Source organism: Macaca nemestrina, chromosome 10 (assembly GCF_043159975.1).
Source record: "Macaca nemestrina isolate mMacNem1 chromosome 10, mMacNem.hap1, whole genome shotgun sequence".
In the NCBI taxonomy this organism is placed as follows: domain Eukaryota; kingdom Metazoa; phylum Chordata; class Mammalia; order Primates; family Cercopithecidae; genus Macaca; species Macaca nemestrina.
In genome coordinates, this window is record NC_092134.1 from 142482863 (window position 1) to 142498429 (window position 15567).

A 15567-nucleotide genomic window follows, 5' to 3' on the forward strand; every position below is an offset into this window, starting at 1 on the left:
ACCAGCCTGGCCAACATGGAGAAAACCCCATCTCTACTAAAATTGCAAAAAATTAGCTGGGCCTGGTGGCGCATGCCTATAATCCCAGCCACTCAGGAGGCTGAGGCAGGAGAATCACTTGAACCAGGGAGGCGGCGATTGCAGTGAGCCGAGATTGTGCCATTGCACTCCAGCCTGGGCAACAACAGTGAAACTGTCTCAAAAAAAAAAAAAAGAAGGAAAGAAAATTTGAAATTTACGGCTGACTTTCAAGATCCTCTAATACCTAATTTAAATTTTTCCTTAATACAACATCTACTTGTAATAAAAATTTTAACTAGTATATCATATTATAAAGTTAATGAAAATACCCCTAATCCTGTTCTCAAGAGGAAACCACTATTAGTGGTTTGGTGCATAACCTTCATGGATTTTTTTCTATGCGTAAGTGGCCATTTTCACATAGTTTTTGTTAAAATAAATAAAAACATGTCTTTCCTATACATACTGTTCTATAGCATACTACTTTCATTTAATTTCTAAATGGGATCTCCTAATGATAAACACTTTGGTTGTTTCATTTTTGCTACTTAAAATAATGCTGCAACCAACAGCCTTTTACGTATATGCTGGTATATCCATACAACTAATTGGTTACTGCTGGCATAAATATAAGCTATTTATTTGTACATTTATTATGTATCTTGCCACTGTGATAAGCATCTTAGATTTTGTTAGGTGATAATCTACAAATAATATTTTTGCTCTTCTTATATTTCTATCAATTAAAATCACCAAAAGAATGTTAAAATATAATGGCAACAGCAGTCATATTTGGCTTATTCCTATTTAAGTATTTCTGATAATGTTTTTTTTTTTTTTTTTTTTGAGATGGAGTCTCGCTCCGTCGCCCGGGCTGGAGTGCAGTGGTGCGATCTTGGCTCACTGCAAGCTCCACCTCCCAGGTTCATGCCATTCTCCTGCCTCAGCCTCCTGAGTAGCTGGGACTACAGGCGCCTACTACCATGCCCGGCTAATTTTTTTTATTTTTAGTAGAGATGGGGTTTCACCATGTTAGCCAGGATGGTTTCGATCTCCTGACCTCGTGATCCGCCCACCTCGGCCTCCCAAATTTCTGGGATTACAGGTGTGAGCTACCGCACCCGGCCTCTGATAATGTATTCTTATTTTAACTATTAAAAAAGCAGAAATGGCTGCTGAATTATATGAAATTTATTTTCTGCAAACTAAGATCCACCACATGTAGCCAATTCTAAAGGTGCTCTGAATATAAGACACATTTGTTAATTCCCACCTGAGAAAAAGGAACTAAAAAACCAGAAAACCTTTTTTATTTCCCAACTTGAATATATTTAAACTTTAAGGAATGTGAATGAGATATCTATAATTATCTAACTTATTAATTTATACACCTAAATAAGATTGCATACTAAATACATTAATTCAGAAATATTGCTCCCTCTCCCCCAAACTCTTCATAGGTAAAGACACCAGCATCTTTACCTTCACTGAAGCTAAATTATGAACGCTCCTGCAGTTTTCTGGCATAACGTAACACATTCCCTCTAAGCTGTGTCTTCAGGTAAAATGTGCAGCGAAAAGCACCTATTTACGTAACATTAAAATAATGAGATTTTTTTTTTTGCACTTATCTTATAGGTTTTTATTCATGTAACCCTTATACAGACATCTTACAGAGATCTTTAAACCAGTTGTTTAAAATCACATACAGTCCTCAGAAGAGTGAAGTCATATTGCTGATAACAAGGTCTAAATTTATGTTTATGGCTTAAAAACAATTCTGTCTGATGTTCTCAATAAACATTTCTAACTACATGAGCTAAAGTCTTTGCAGGCACATTTGTTCTCACCTGTTTCATTTGATTTCATTAACCTTTTTGGGTTTGTTGTTGTTCAAAGTAAAGGACAGTGAAAACCCTGTAATATGAGAGTACGATAAAGGTTTGATACATGGTGATTCCCCTCTTTTCTAAAGGATAAATTTGAGGAAGAATCTCCATGTTATCTTTGGGCATATGGTAATCACATACTCCCAGCCCCCAATACATCCTCCTTAATTCAAAATTATGCTCATATCAAAATTTAGACCCTACCATCTCTTTCCTGAACTTATACTTTCACATATCTATGCTCTAGTTCAACCAAACCAAAGGCACTTTTGTTTTTGTCCCCTATTTTTCTATCTTTGGGCCTTTCACCTTGCTCACAGTATAATTTTTGTATCTTCTGGCCTGGAATATTCTTTATTTCTACATCTGAGTCTAACTTATAATCAAAGTCCATTTCAAATGCCTCCTTTTTCCTAAAGTCTTCCTGATATTCCCTTTCCTGCTTGGGAGAGATGTTAATTTCTTCCCTTTTTTTTTGGACATAATTGGGTAGTAGTCAAATTAGTACACACAAAGTAGTGAGCTGTGGAATTAGATTATTTGGATTTAAATTCTGTTTTTACCTCTTATAAGCTGTAAGTTTGGGTACACTACTCACCTTCTCCAGATCTCAGCTTTCCCATCAGTAAAATGGAAATAATTATAGCATCTATACTTACAGGGTTCTTAAAAAGATTAAATGAGAATGTAGGTACAATGTGCAAAGCACTTTAATATTAGCTATTATCCTTATTTGTTTTGTAGAAATTTACCTATATATTTACTATATTATTTAGACTCTTTCAAAGTAGTCGTATCTGGTCCATCTCTGCAGACCTTCAGTATCTGAACTCAATTAGGAAAAAAAGCTGAAAGGACTGTAAAAATGATCAGTTTTATGGACAAGCTATTTCTTTGCTTAAGATAACTGAGAGGTATCTGTGACAGTAACCCTTGTATTAACATCTTAAAGAGATCTCTAGACCAGTTATTTACAATGGCTAATGGTTAATGTTGTATCTTAGAGCATTTGGGGAGAAGTGGCACCTCTGGATATGCCAGAAGTACATGTCGATCTGCTGTGCACAGTCCCACTGACTAATAATCAGCACTTCAGCCAGGCAGGGGTGGTCTAGCTTAACAGTTAAGCATCATGCTCTGCCCAAGCTTGCCTCATGAAACCAGTTCAAACAGACTTTAGTAGGGTAGGTAGTTCACAATCGGTGGTTTGTTTTTTTTGTTTTTGTTTTTGTTTTTTTTTGAGATGGGTCATGCTCTGTTGCCCAGGCTGGAGTGCAGTGGCACTATCATAGTTCACTGTAGCCTGGGCTCAAGTGATCCTCCTGCCTCAGCCTTCCAAGTAGCTGGCATTGTGTCTGACAAAGTTCACAACTTTGTGGTCATAAAGTTTTTCAGCAGGAGGCAGCTATTTTTGGTACCTTGTTAAGATCTAGCATATCACTATATGAGACCCTATAAAAACACACAAAAAAGCAATTCCTCATTTACTATGTTCAAGAAACCCATGAAATAAAGTAAATTTTAACAGAAGTACATTTCTTTCCTCACTAAAATAAAACAAGAGATACTGTTCTCTAAGGTGGGATTGGGACCTGAAAGTATGTAAAACAAAAATCATATCTAAAAATAGACTATCCATACAGTACAAAAAGTTTTCAACCTTTCTTTTCTTAAATGTGGAACTCCAATAATTAAAACAAATAAAGACAGCTTCCAAGGTACATTTGCAGAATCATTAAGTCCCTGTAGAACTTTATTTAAAATGGAAGAAACGAAACTATTCTAGGAATCTTAAATTCTGGGTTATAATTTGTAGCTAGCTCCCTTATTATCTAGGTGACCTTGGAGAAGTTAATTATTCTAGACTGAATATACTTCCTATATATATCGAGGGCTCAATTTTATGATTCTACAACACATGCTATGAAAGCATCTAAAACAAAAACATCACTGAAACAAATAATTAATTTTTGTCTCTGCTGTAGAGATAGCATTTAGCCATATTTTTTCTCCAGGAGAGGGAGCTACCTAATTCTTTTAACTTGACATTTATGGTACTGCTCTCTTCTATTCTCACACTCTTTCTTACCATGAAACTCAATGAATTATTTCATTATCTTCTTCATTTGGTAGTAAGTATACATGTATATCCCCAAAGACAAGACATATAACAAATTCCTTTGGAAAAGAAAGAACAGAGCACATACAATTTGCTCAGTTCACTGGTGTTGGTCTACATCCAAAGATAAGCAAGTTAGGAGATTAGTACTCTGCACTTCTGTTCTCAACTAGCTTTATGTGACTTGTAATTTGCATTCTAATTAGGAACTGTTAACAGAATAAAACAGATTTTGTTAAGGTTGGCAAAAATATGTTTACTTGAATTTAACCAGTCTTGAAAGAAAGGACAGGTACAAAACAAAGCATGTAAATCCCAGCCCTTCAGTTCTACAGAGGTACTGATCACAGAGTGAATGCATGTATAACCAAACTAATCAATTATTTTTGTAGAAAGTGCCTTTAAGTGATTTTCATCTTGTACAAGCAACTCCTGATCTTAAACCAGTATCGAATGACTACATGACCAAATGTTGGACTGAAAGAGGGCCATTTGTAATTAAAAATTGAAAACTTTGTTTCAAAACTAAAAACGAATAGAACCAGAAGCCAGTTTAGAGTCTGGTGATTAGAAAACCCACATGGAGAACTATCATTAGGAAGTTTGCATTACACACATAGTGGCTATGAATTTTATGTCGAATAGCTAATAAGTATTCAATTATGCCAAAAATGCATTATTCCCTTGCAAATAATTACTATTAACTAGTATCAGTGATGTACTATAAATCTTTAATTTTAGAATTACCAGTTTTATTGTTGGATGTATCTGGATTACACTAATCTCTTGAATTCCTTGAACTTTCTGGAACAATCCCCCCAAAGCAGAAGTTAAAATTATTTTGGCCAGGCGCGGTGGCTCCCAGCACTTTGAGAGGCCAAAGCAGGTAGATCACTTGAGGTCAGGAGTTTAAGACCAGCCTGGCCAACATGGTGAAACCCATCTCTGCTAAATTAGCTGGGCATATGTAGAACATAATACAAAAATTAGCTGGGCATAGTAGCATGCACCTGTAGTCCCAGCTACTAGGGCAGCTGAGGCATGAGAATCGCTTGAACCTGGGAAGTGGAAGTTGCAGTAAGCCAAGATTGCACCATTGCACTCCAGCCTGGGCAACAGAGCAAGGCTGTCTCAAAATAAATAAATAAATAAATAAATAAATATTGGCCTGGCACAGTGGCTCAAGCCTGTAATCCCAGCACTTTGGGAGGCCGAGATGGGCGGATCACGAGGTCAGGAGATCAAGACCATCCTGGCTAACATGGTGAAACCCCATCTCTACTAAAAAACACAAAAAACTAGCCGGGCGAGGTGGTGGGCATCTGTAGTCCCAGCTACTCAGGAGGCTGAGGCAGGAGAATGGCGTAAACCCAGGAGGCAGAGCTTGCAGTGAGCTGAGATCCGGCCACTGCACTCCAGCCTGGGCGACAGAGCGAGACTCCATCTCAAAAAAAAATAAATAAAAATAAATAAATAAATAAATAAATATTAAAAAAAAAAGTTCCTGAAGTAATTGTTCTTAGGCTTTCATTAGATACCTCTTAGTGTAAAATCTGACATATCATTCTACAGATTAGAAATAATTAAAAAGAAATGCAGGATTAGTAGAGGCAAGCACAATGAAGGTAATGACAAATCACTGCTGCAAGCAGTGAGGAAAAAAAAAAGAAAAGGAATGACATATTCTTTGTACCGTAAATTATGTGTAGAATCCAGGCTGGGTGAGGTGGCACATGCCTGTAATCCCAGCACTTTGGAAAGCCGAGGCAGGTGGATCACCTGAGGTCAGGAGTGTGAGACTAGCCTGGCTAGCATGGTGAAACCCCATCTCTACTAAAAAATACAAAAATTAGCTGAGCGTGGTGGCAGGCACCTGTAGTCCCAGCTACGTGAGAAGCTGAGGTGGGAGGATTGCTTGAACCTGGGAGGCAGTGGTTGCAGTGAGCCAAGATTGCACCACTGCACTCCAGCCTGGGTGACAGAGTGAGACTCTGTCTCAAAAAAAAAAAAAAAAAGTGTAGAATCCTCTTTTAAAAAAAGACAATTATATCAGTAATAATGTATGTCTACTAAATTGTTCAAAAGCACATTAAAGAAAAAAAAAGATTTTTTCTGAAACACATTTTCTGTTTCAGTGAAACACAGAAAATGTGTTTCAGAAAAAATGTCTTTTCTTTGTTATTGAACACAAGACATGGTATGCCTCTTAATTTTCCTTAGCAGGCCATTTATATCACGAATCACAAATGTTAAAATAGTGTTCTGGCCACTGCTAATCCATAAAATGTTGCAATGCATTGTTCTCACCTGCTGAGGATGTTGTATGGGTTGGGAAGATGAAACCCCTGTTAAGCTACTTGAGGATGGCTGACCCTGGCTCTGCCCCTGTGCCTGAAGGAAAGAAGTGAACACAACACATTAGAGAAGGCTTAAAGTAAGTGTATAGAGGTCAGGCTTTTGCAGTGAATATTTAATCTCCTCAGAGTTTGCTTGATCAAAATGAAACATTAACCTGATCATGTATGGGAGACGCCTCGGGGTCATCTTTTGTAAGAAAAATTTAGAGAAGGATCATATCACACAACATGTTCTAATCCCAACCCATGCAAAACCCACTGATAGTGAAAACCTACGCTGTCAATGCTGCTCAGGCTGTAATTTTAGCTGGCTAGAATAGTCAGATTCATAATAAAATTTGTTATTAGAAATACAATAATCAGGAACAAAGTGTTAATACTATCAATCTGAAATTTAGCTGAAAAATTAAAGAAAGGTATTTGGTAATGCTAATTTGGTAATACTTCTTGTAGTGCCACAATGACTTTTATCAAAAGTATCAAAAAATCTGTTATCATCATCAACTGCTAAGTACCTAGGACGATCATTGCTATCCAGGAGCAACAGTGCCACCCCCAGGGGGGCACTGGGCAATATGTGGAGATACTTCTGGTTGTCACAAGTGAGGGAGATGCTGCTACTAGTATTTAGGAGGTATAAACCAAGGATGTTGCTGAATATCCTACAATACATAGAACAGTCCACCACAGCAAAGAATTATCCAACCTCAGATGTCAACAGCGTTGAGTCTGAGAAACCCCAACTAGAGCGTTCTGATTATTGAGAAGTCCAAATTAAAACAAATGAGAAAGTGAGAAATGAATGCAGGACTATATATAGGTACGTTAAAGAAATGAAAAGGCTACCACTTTTGTCATTCCATTTCAGTTTAGAAGGGGTTCCTTAAAGCTTACATGGATATAATATCACATTCCACTGCAGCTTAACTATTGTAAGCATTGATTCCTTCTGTAGTATGTCTATACATTAACCACCTGGTATTTTTTACTTTGGAAAGTCTAAAGGATAATTACTGGCAATACATTAATATTTATAATAGGGGCTGCAACTTGAATACTGATGTGAATATACTGCATGCCCATGTATAGTTTTCAAGCTTCTGGATCTTTTTGTGTCTTAGTACAACTCTAAATAATTGATAATTTGTGTAATTTTGGGAGTTGTTTATGCTCCTGATGAGGGAAGAACATAGGAAGAAAGTAGGAAGAACAACACATAGTACTTTTTAAAAGAGTAGAATATGTAGGATATCCAAATGTCTTCAATATATAACTGCATAGTCTTCTACGTGGATTTTACAAGATGTACACATTTGATAAAATATACCAAATGAATATATGAAACAGTAAACACTGACTGTACTTTTGAATTCTATTACGTTCATTACATTGTCTTTATATGCTAAGTGTGTATATGCTCATACACATAAATAACTAAAATCAAATTTGTTGAGGAAAATACAAGGCCTGAGATGTCTACTCTTCCTTAGCTTGCAACATATCACAAATTCTTATAACAAAAAAAAGCCCACCACCCACTAGATTGTTAGTTGCTAGAAATTAGAATCAGTCCTTAATTTTATGAATTAGCATTTTATTTGGACATATAATAATACACAGAAACCTGCTTGACTGATGCCATTTTAAAAAGGCATTTTCATTTAAGGCAAATTCCTAAACTGTTTCCTTTTCTATCTTTTTTTGTTCCCGTAAGATATATTTTGTCTTTTTAGATCCTTCTACACTAATGAAAATTCTGTGTATTATTACTACTACTCCAAAAAAAGCATTCCCTATTTTCCTTTTTTTTATATTTTACAGAAAAAAAATTTACCCTATTTTTTAAAAACTTGTTTGAAGGAAGAAAGTAATATTTAAGATTTGTATTCCTAAATAATGCTGGGTCAACCATACATTATATACACTTGCATTTTCACTACTGGTTGAAAATAATGTGCATAGGGATAGAAGTCATTGATTTTGATGAATGACTAAAATTCTAGTTTTTGCGTTCTTTTTTCCACCGGTTTTCACATATAATAGGTAAATCAGGTAGCTTCTCTCATATTTTGTTTTTAAATACATATATGTAGTTCACAACCCTCCAAAGATGGGGAAACTCTACTGATAAAATTAAACAATATTTCTCAAAAATCCATGATTCAGGGAAATGAGGAATAGAAAATTTAAATGTTGTGGTGCAAAGTAGGGTAGTTTAAAATAATTGTGGAAGTTTTCCTATAACCTGTGGATGAAGTGCAGATCCTCCTGAAGAAAATGAGGCAGTTAAGACCTGCTGAGATGTGGTTCCTTGGGGGAAACAGAAGAAAAGTGGGGATTCTTGTAACACTGTCTGAGGCAGATGGATAAAGGGTAATGAGACGTCAGAGCCAAAAGATGCAGCTGCTCCCCCTGTAGGGGGAGGTGACTGAAAATCACTGGGGTCTGAAGAAGTGATTTGTGAGGAATCACTGGAATATTCTGGGCTTCCTATTGGCCAGTTCTGTCCGATAGGCTCTACCACAGAAACGGTCAATTCTGGGGCATGGTAATTATGCTTTTCTTCAGTCACAGGCTGCAGGTAGCCATGTAATCCAACTGATTGAGGAGGCAGTTCTTCTTGATTCAAGTCCACTGCAACCTGCCGATTTCGGTAAACACGCTGAGGTAAAATTCCACCTCCTTCTCCTGAAGAGGAGCTTGGTGTGTGAACATGAAATTCAAATACACAGTTGCTTCTGCTCTCATTGTTATGAGTTAACACAGCGGGCGCAGAATGAGGAACAAAGACAGGGTGAAATTTCAAACGTGTAGCATCTGTACTGATAGGTGCAGAAATACTAGAGAGGGGAGATCCTGGACTCAATCCAGAATCTAATCTTAGATTCTGAAGGTGTCCTACCAGGAAAGCCTGTCCAGATGGAAATTCAAAGACAGAACTTGAAGTAGGGCCCCCTTGTACTGGCTTCTGTTCAGGTATCTGTTTCATAGGACTTGACAGTACTGATGAGTTGTATGGAATGCCCTCATACTGTTCTGCCACCCGGGCCTGGTACTGTACCCCAGCTAGATACACTGCTTCCTGAGGAATAAAATAGTGAGCTTCTTCTGGAAGTACTAGTCCAGGTCTATAATCACTGTAAACTTGAGATGGTTCACACATAGGATGGACCTGTATCTCACATGACTCTCCAGTTACTCTACTGGCTGTAGTACCCAGCATAACTACAGCCTCTGGTGTCCAGTGAGTTGGGCTGCCCCCAGGCGGAAGAAGACTCTGGCCGACAGTCCTCAGCAGGGGTGGGAGGTGGTGAGTTTGGGCTTCCAGGAAGGAGGTGCTCTTACGCCGCTGGGAAATGGCTACTTTCGGTGGGCAGGTGGGAGGTGGTGAGAAAGAAACTGGACGTTCATGAATAGTTGGGAAAAATATCTGTGATTCTGGGTATGTTGGGGTCCCCCCACACGGATGCGCCATGGACTGAGGCTGTATCAACATGAATAAGACAAGTAATTCATACATTCATATGTGAAATTACATCAGACATGCACAACTGGGTAGTTTTGTGTAACCCTATGAAATGGTTACACCAAATTTATAATTAATAAATAACAATGCTTCTGGAAATTATGTGCACAGTAAAAACCCATTAAATACATCCAGGGCCAATGAAATCAATCTGTGGGCTCTTTGCTTTAGATAAGAGCTGCTTTTCCATAACTTTTCTCTCTCAAAGGAAATGAAGAATTAAGCTTTGTAAGTAATTATTTCGTTTTTACCCACACTTAAAGTTTACTCTTAAGCATTAATGTAAATTATATCAACAGAAAAAGAGTTAAAGAATAAGAACTAAAACAAGGCATAAAAGCCTGACTAGTTCTATACCATAAGAAGTGTGCTTTAATTTAACTTAATTTAATTTAAAGTGAACTAACTTGCCCTATATACTTATTATACTGTGATATGTTAGAGGCCTTCAGTGTTATTTTCTTATCAATTAATAGTATGCCTTCTAACTAGAAATCAGAAGAGATTTTTGGTAGATAGGAAAAGATACATAATTTGACTAGTGACAGTAATGTCTTTCTCCTATCTATCCCAAACTAGATGATTAATAGTTTTACTATATTTTTACTACACGAAACATGTTACAGAGTTAAATCACAAAATGTCCACTTTTCTGATCCTAAATAAGAGTTGCATAACCATGAAATTTCTTTTTTCTTTTTTTGAGATAGAGTCTTGCTCTGTCGCCCAGGCTGGAGTGCAGCGACACAATCTTGGCTCATTGCAACCTCCGCCTCCTGGGTTCAAGGGATTCTCCTGCCTCAGCCTCCCAAATAGCTGGGACTACACACGTGTGCCACCACGTCCAGCTAATTTTTGTATTTTTAGTAGAGACGTGCTTTGCCATGTTGGCCAGGCTGGTCTCAAACTCCTGACCTCCAGTGATCTGCTCACTTCGGCCTCCCAAAGTGCTAGGATTAGAGACATGAGCCACCAAGCCCGGCTGTAACCATGAATTTTCTGATTCTGACATCCTGGTATTCAAATCAACTGACAAGGGTAATATAAATGACAGCCAAATTTATTTGATAGCACTTTTTATTCAAGAAGCAGTTCTAGATTTAAGACTAAATTTAGAAACATAGCTTGCCAAATGCAAACAATATACACTATAATAAATCAGTATCGGCTGGGAGCGATGGCTCACGCCTATAATCCCAGCACTGTGGGAGGCTGAAGGGGGTGGATCACAAGGTCAGGAGATCAAGACCATCCTGGCCAAACATGGTGAAACCCATCTCTACTAAAATGCAAAAATTAGCTGGGTGTGGGGACAAGCGCCTGTAGTCCGAGCTACTCGGGAGGCTGAGGCAGGAGAATCACTCGAACCCGGGAGGCAGAGGTTGCCATGAGTCGAGATCATACCACTGCACTGCAGCCTGGCAACAGAGCAAGATTCCACCTCCAATAAATAAATAAATAAGCAAATAATTTACTATCACAGACTCCCCCGTTTAAAATAATTCAGTTTCATTCTTCCATAGGAAAGATCCTTATCGAGCTGGCAAAGTAGATCAACTGTTCACAATAGCTAAAAGAGGATTTCTATTTTCAATAAGAATGCTCATTTTATTGTTATTTACTCATGGTATGTCTCAAAGCCATAATATTGTACAGTTCTTCATTCTCCTAAGTAAAAATCAGAAAATTCTAGGGTTGCTAGTCAGAAAGTTAACTATACTCTTTATTTGGAAAAGCAGCAGCAAGAACCCACATGCTTAAAATAATTTTAAGAAATATATCTTTTATAAACATTAATGGAGCCAAAGAAAGTCACACAAAGAGCTACAGTCCCACCTTAGGTTGAAACCTAAGGAAAAAATACTCCCATGGGGGAACATTATGTAGCCCTTTGGTTTGCTGACACATCATCTTACATAAATGATTAAATTAAAATAAATGTTCACTCCAAGGTTATCCTTTGCTGACTAAGGTTATTAAAAAAAAAAAAAAAAAGGACTCATCCAGTTTCATTAGTGTCTCCTTAGAATAAAGTGAGGAGAAAAAATGTTTGGGTAATGTTTGATAAAATTTGCTTTTGATTAAGGCAATAACTTTAAAATTAAGTAATACTTTTAAAACTAGAATACGAAAATGAAAGAATTTTATGTTGATAGGAAATAGGAAGATATAATAAAAGGTAAATTTTATTGGACACATGCTGGTATGTGCCAAGGACATTATAAGTATTCTCTCTCATTACCTCCTTGCTTTTTATTCCCCCTTAGAGCCTCATTACAAAAAAAGTTTCCTATAGGAATAACTGGTATCCTAGAAGCATAATATAACTGAGTTTAGTCCTGTTCTTTATTCAATTTTAATTAAAATTCTTGTTGCCTGGATGTATTCATTGGTAATAATTGTTCATTTGTCAGAAGTTTACAGTTACATACAGTACTGACAAAGAGGGAAGGCAGGCTGGAGCATCGGTGCTTGCGCTGAGAGGCAGAGTGCATAGGCAGGACACTCTCCAATGCTTTAGAAAGCTTTTCGGCAAAAGTTTCCTCGGGGGCAGTCCGAAGGAGGGAAGGAGAAAGAGGTGCAGACAGCACTGGTGGTGGGGTGGAAGGAGCACTGGGAGAGATGCGGGACAGAGAGGGAACAGCAGAAAGATGGGGAACACAAACCGACATGCTACGGCCACGACGAGGCTAAACAGAAAACAAACACACACATGAAAACACAGTACTTTGAAAACAAAATAAACAAAAGTACAATGATAACAGGGCATAGTTGCATAAAGAAATGTTCCATCCTCTCCCAATTCCACAAAGTCAGTTTTTTTTTTGAGGAGAGCTATAACTCAACATAGCACATCTGACAGATCACAACTATTCTAGGTTGTCAGTCAAGTACAGGTTTTTTTAATGAATGATCATGATAATGATCAATTATCATGCTAAATATTCTGAAATAACACCAAGTGTTATGAGTGTATGAATTTAAGAATGACCAGCTGACTGAAGGGTGCAGACAGGGAAAGCAATGAATATTAGCTTGCAACTTTGGCAAACTTAAGATTCAACAAGAATGAATTCTATTAGTTTAAAGTACATTAAAAGATACAGAGAATTTTAAGATTGGATTATTTTGCGAGAGCTCTGGAAACCTCAGAAAAAGACTCTCATTTCTATTTTAGAAGACATGAGATGGAAAGTTGCTGGCTCACAGTATTTCTTATACTTGCCACTCTTTATTTGTAAAGGTAAAAAGTCATGATCTACTACTAGGAAAAAGTTTGGCTTTCTAGAAGAAATTCACAACTGGATATAGGAAATATTTTGTACTTTTACAAAGTAATCAATGGGAGAATATCTTCAATCTGGATCTCTGAAGAATAATTTAGGCTGGGCGTGGTGGCTCACACCTGTAAATCCTGGCACTTTGGGAGGCCGAGGCAGGTGGATCACTTGAGGTCAGGAGTTCGAGACCAGTCTAGCCAACACGGTGAAATTGAGTCTCTAATAAAAAAATACAAAAATTAGCTGGGCATGGTGACGGGTGCCTGTAATCTTAGCTATTGGGGAGGCTGAGGCAGGAGAATCGCTTGAGCCCAGGAGGTGGAAGTTGCAGTGAGCCAAGATCATGCCACTGTATTCCCACCTGGGAGACAGAATGAGACTCTGTCAAAAAAAAAAAAAAAGAGGCCGGGCGCGGTGGCTCAAGCCTGTAATCCCAGCACTTTGGGAGGCCAAGACGGGCGGATCACGAGTTCAGGAGATCGAGACCATCCTGGCTAACATGGTGAAACCCCATCTCTACTAAAATACAAAAAAAATTAGCCGGGCGAGGTGGCGGGCGCCTGTACTCCCAGCTACTCGGGAGGCTGAGGCAGGAGAATGGCGTGAACCCGGGAGGTGGGGCTTGCAGTGAGCTGAGATCCGGCCATTGCACTCCAGCCTGGGCAACAGAGCTAGACTCCGTCTCAAAAAAAAAAAAAAAAAAAAAGAATAACTTAAAAATTTTTTCAGGCACAGGGTTTAATACAGTTATAAGGCAGTATGAGCAATACTATAAAGGTCGTCTTGAATAAGACTGTTACTTTCCTTTTAGATGTTGTGAACTATGAAAACTATGTTTTCATTTCCAAAACTTGGCTGTGTAGAATGCTTTGGGTCAAATCTGTGGCCCACCAATAGCAAGGATTTAAAAATCATCATATGATTATTTAGTTCACTCCTGTTTTAATTTCTCTCCAGCCTTATTTCTTTTATTCTAATTTCTAAAATTTCACTTATAATTTGTCTATATTATTGTAAGCCACATTCCTGAAATGAGACAAGAATAGAATTAGACAAATTTTTAAATTCTCAATATTTAATAAGTCTTTATAATACCTCCATAGAATACTGTCATTAAAAAGCAAGAACGTCTGCTTTTAGAGCATCAAGAAACATGGCTGTATTAGTGGCTCAAATACTTAGGATCTTCATGTCATTCTACTTGCTTTCTAAAACAGAGAACTAATGCTCCCCCATGATGAGTATAGACAAGAGAAAATTTAAAAAAACAAAACAAGAGTTTTAGCAAAATCTAGTTATAATACTCCAGAAAAAAATCAATTAAAAGTAGAAACTGACAAGAAATGCTGACAAGTAATATTTGTCAGAACACAAAAATATATTTTCTGTGCAGCCTTTATAAAGTTCTTCTATCCTACCCTCACTTAATTATTTTAAAGAGAGAAAGTAGATTGTTAAAAAAAAATTAGTACATTAGTTGTTTTTTATCTGTGTTATTGTGGCCATTCATCTTGAGACCTAGCCAAAGCAGGATTAAATGGACTCTGAAACAAATGAACATCTTTTATTCCAAGCTGTAGGATAAAAAAATCAGAACAAGCAGAAGTATTTTCTTAACAAAGATTTTCATTTAAAGAAGGGCAAGAATTCCACAAAGTTTAGATTAAAAGCTTTCTGAGAAGGAGGGGGAAATCTGTCTGCTTAAAGATCTCACTAAACAAGTGCTATACGGTGACAAGTTACTTATTTTCTAGTACCTTTCAGAGGCAGATGACGTATTTTATTTTCCTCTGAGGTCAACAGAAGAAATGGGGTATTATCTGATGATCTACTTTAACATTCTCTATATGAGAAGCAAGAGTGCCTAATGTAAAACATAGGATAATTGTGTGTGTGTGTGTGTGTGTGTGTGTGTGTGTCTGTGTGTACAAGCATAAAATGTTTCATGAAATAATTTCTGTAAGTTGATTCTGAAATCAGTAATAAAACAGTTACCAACTAAAGGGAAAAAGCAAAAGAACATATACTAGGGAAAGAACTTGTGTCCAACACAGACTTTAAAAGGCAGGAACACACACAGCAACTGATGATTAACTCAACACAAGCGCTAAATTAAACAGTCATTCAAATAAAGGATTCCCTCAATCTAGAGTACCCACATGCAGCATTCTATAATGGTTTGAAGGTCTTACCTGTGTTTTGTACGATATGGAATCTTACAGGAAATACTTAGTAATTATTTTAACAAGCTTTTGAAAAACTCTCCTTGCCCCACCCGCAAAACATTTGTACGTCCAGCTTTTATTGCTGTGAATAGTTTCAACTCAAGTGCTAAAGAGAGCATTACCTTTAGTAAAAATGCAGACTAGTCTAA

At 37.4% G+C, this 15567-nt stretch overlaps 1 protein-coding gene across 23 annotated transcripts in view; it reads right to left on the minus strand.

The window, feature by feature from the left end:
* LOC105484099 (WNK lysine deficient protein kinase 1) overlaps window positions 1–15567 on the minus strand; it is a 156732-nt gene that overhangs the window by 33327 nt on the left and 107838 nt on the right. For 15 of the 23 annotated variants that reach the window (XM_071070670.1, XM_071070663.1, XM_071070659.1 and 12 more), the window contains 2 exons: window positions 8632–9870; window positions 6337–6420 (listed from right to left, as the gene is read on the minus strand). The exons of 3 other annotated variants lie outside the window; for them this stretch is intronic. In XM_071070670.1, the coding sequence (XP_070926771.1) occupies window positions 6337–6420; window positions 8632–9870 (1323 nt within the window). The remainder of the gene's footprint in view (window positions 1–6336; window positions 6421–8631; window positions 9871–15567) is intronic. 5 more of the 23 variants (XM_071070678.1, XM_071070675.1, XM_071070674.1 and 2 more) reach the window with 1 other exon arrangement.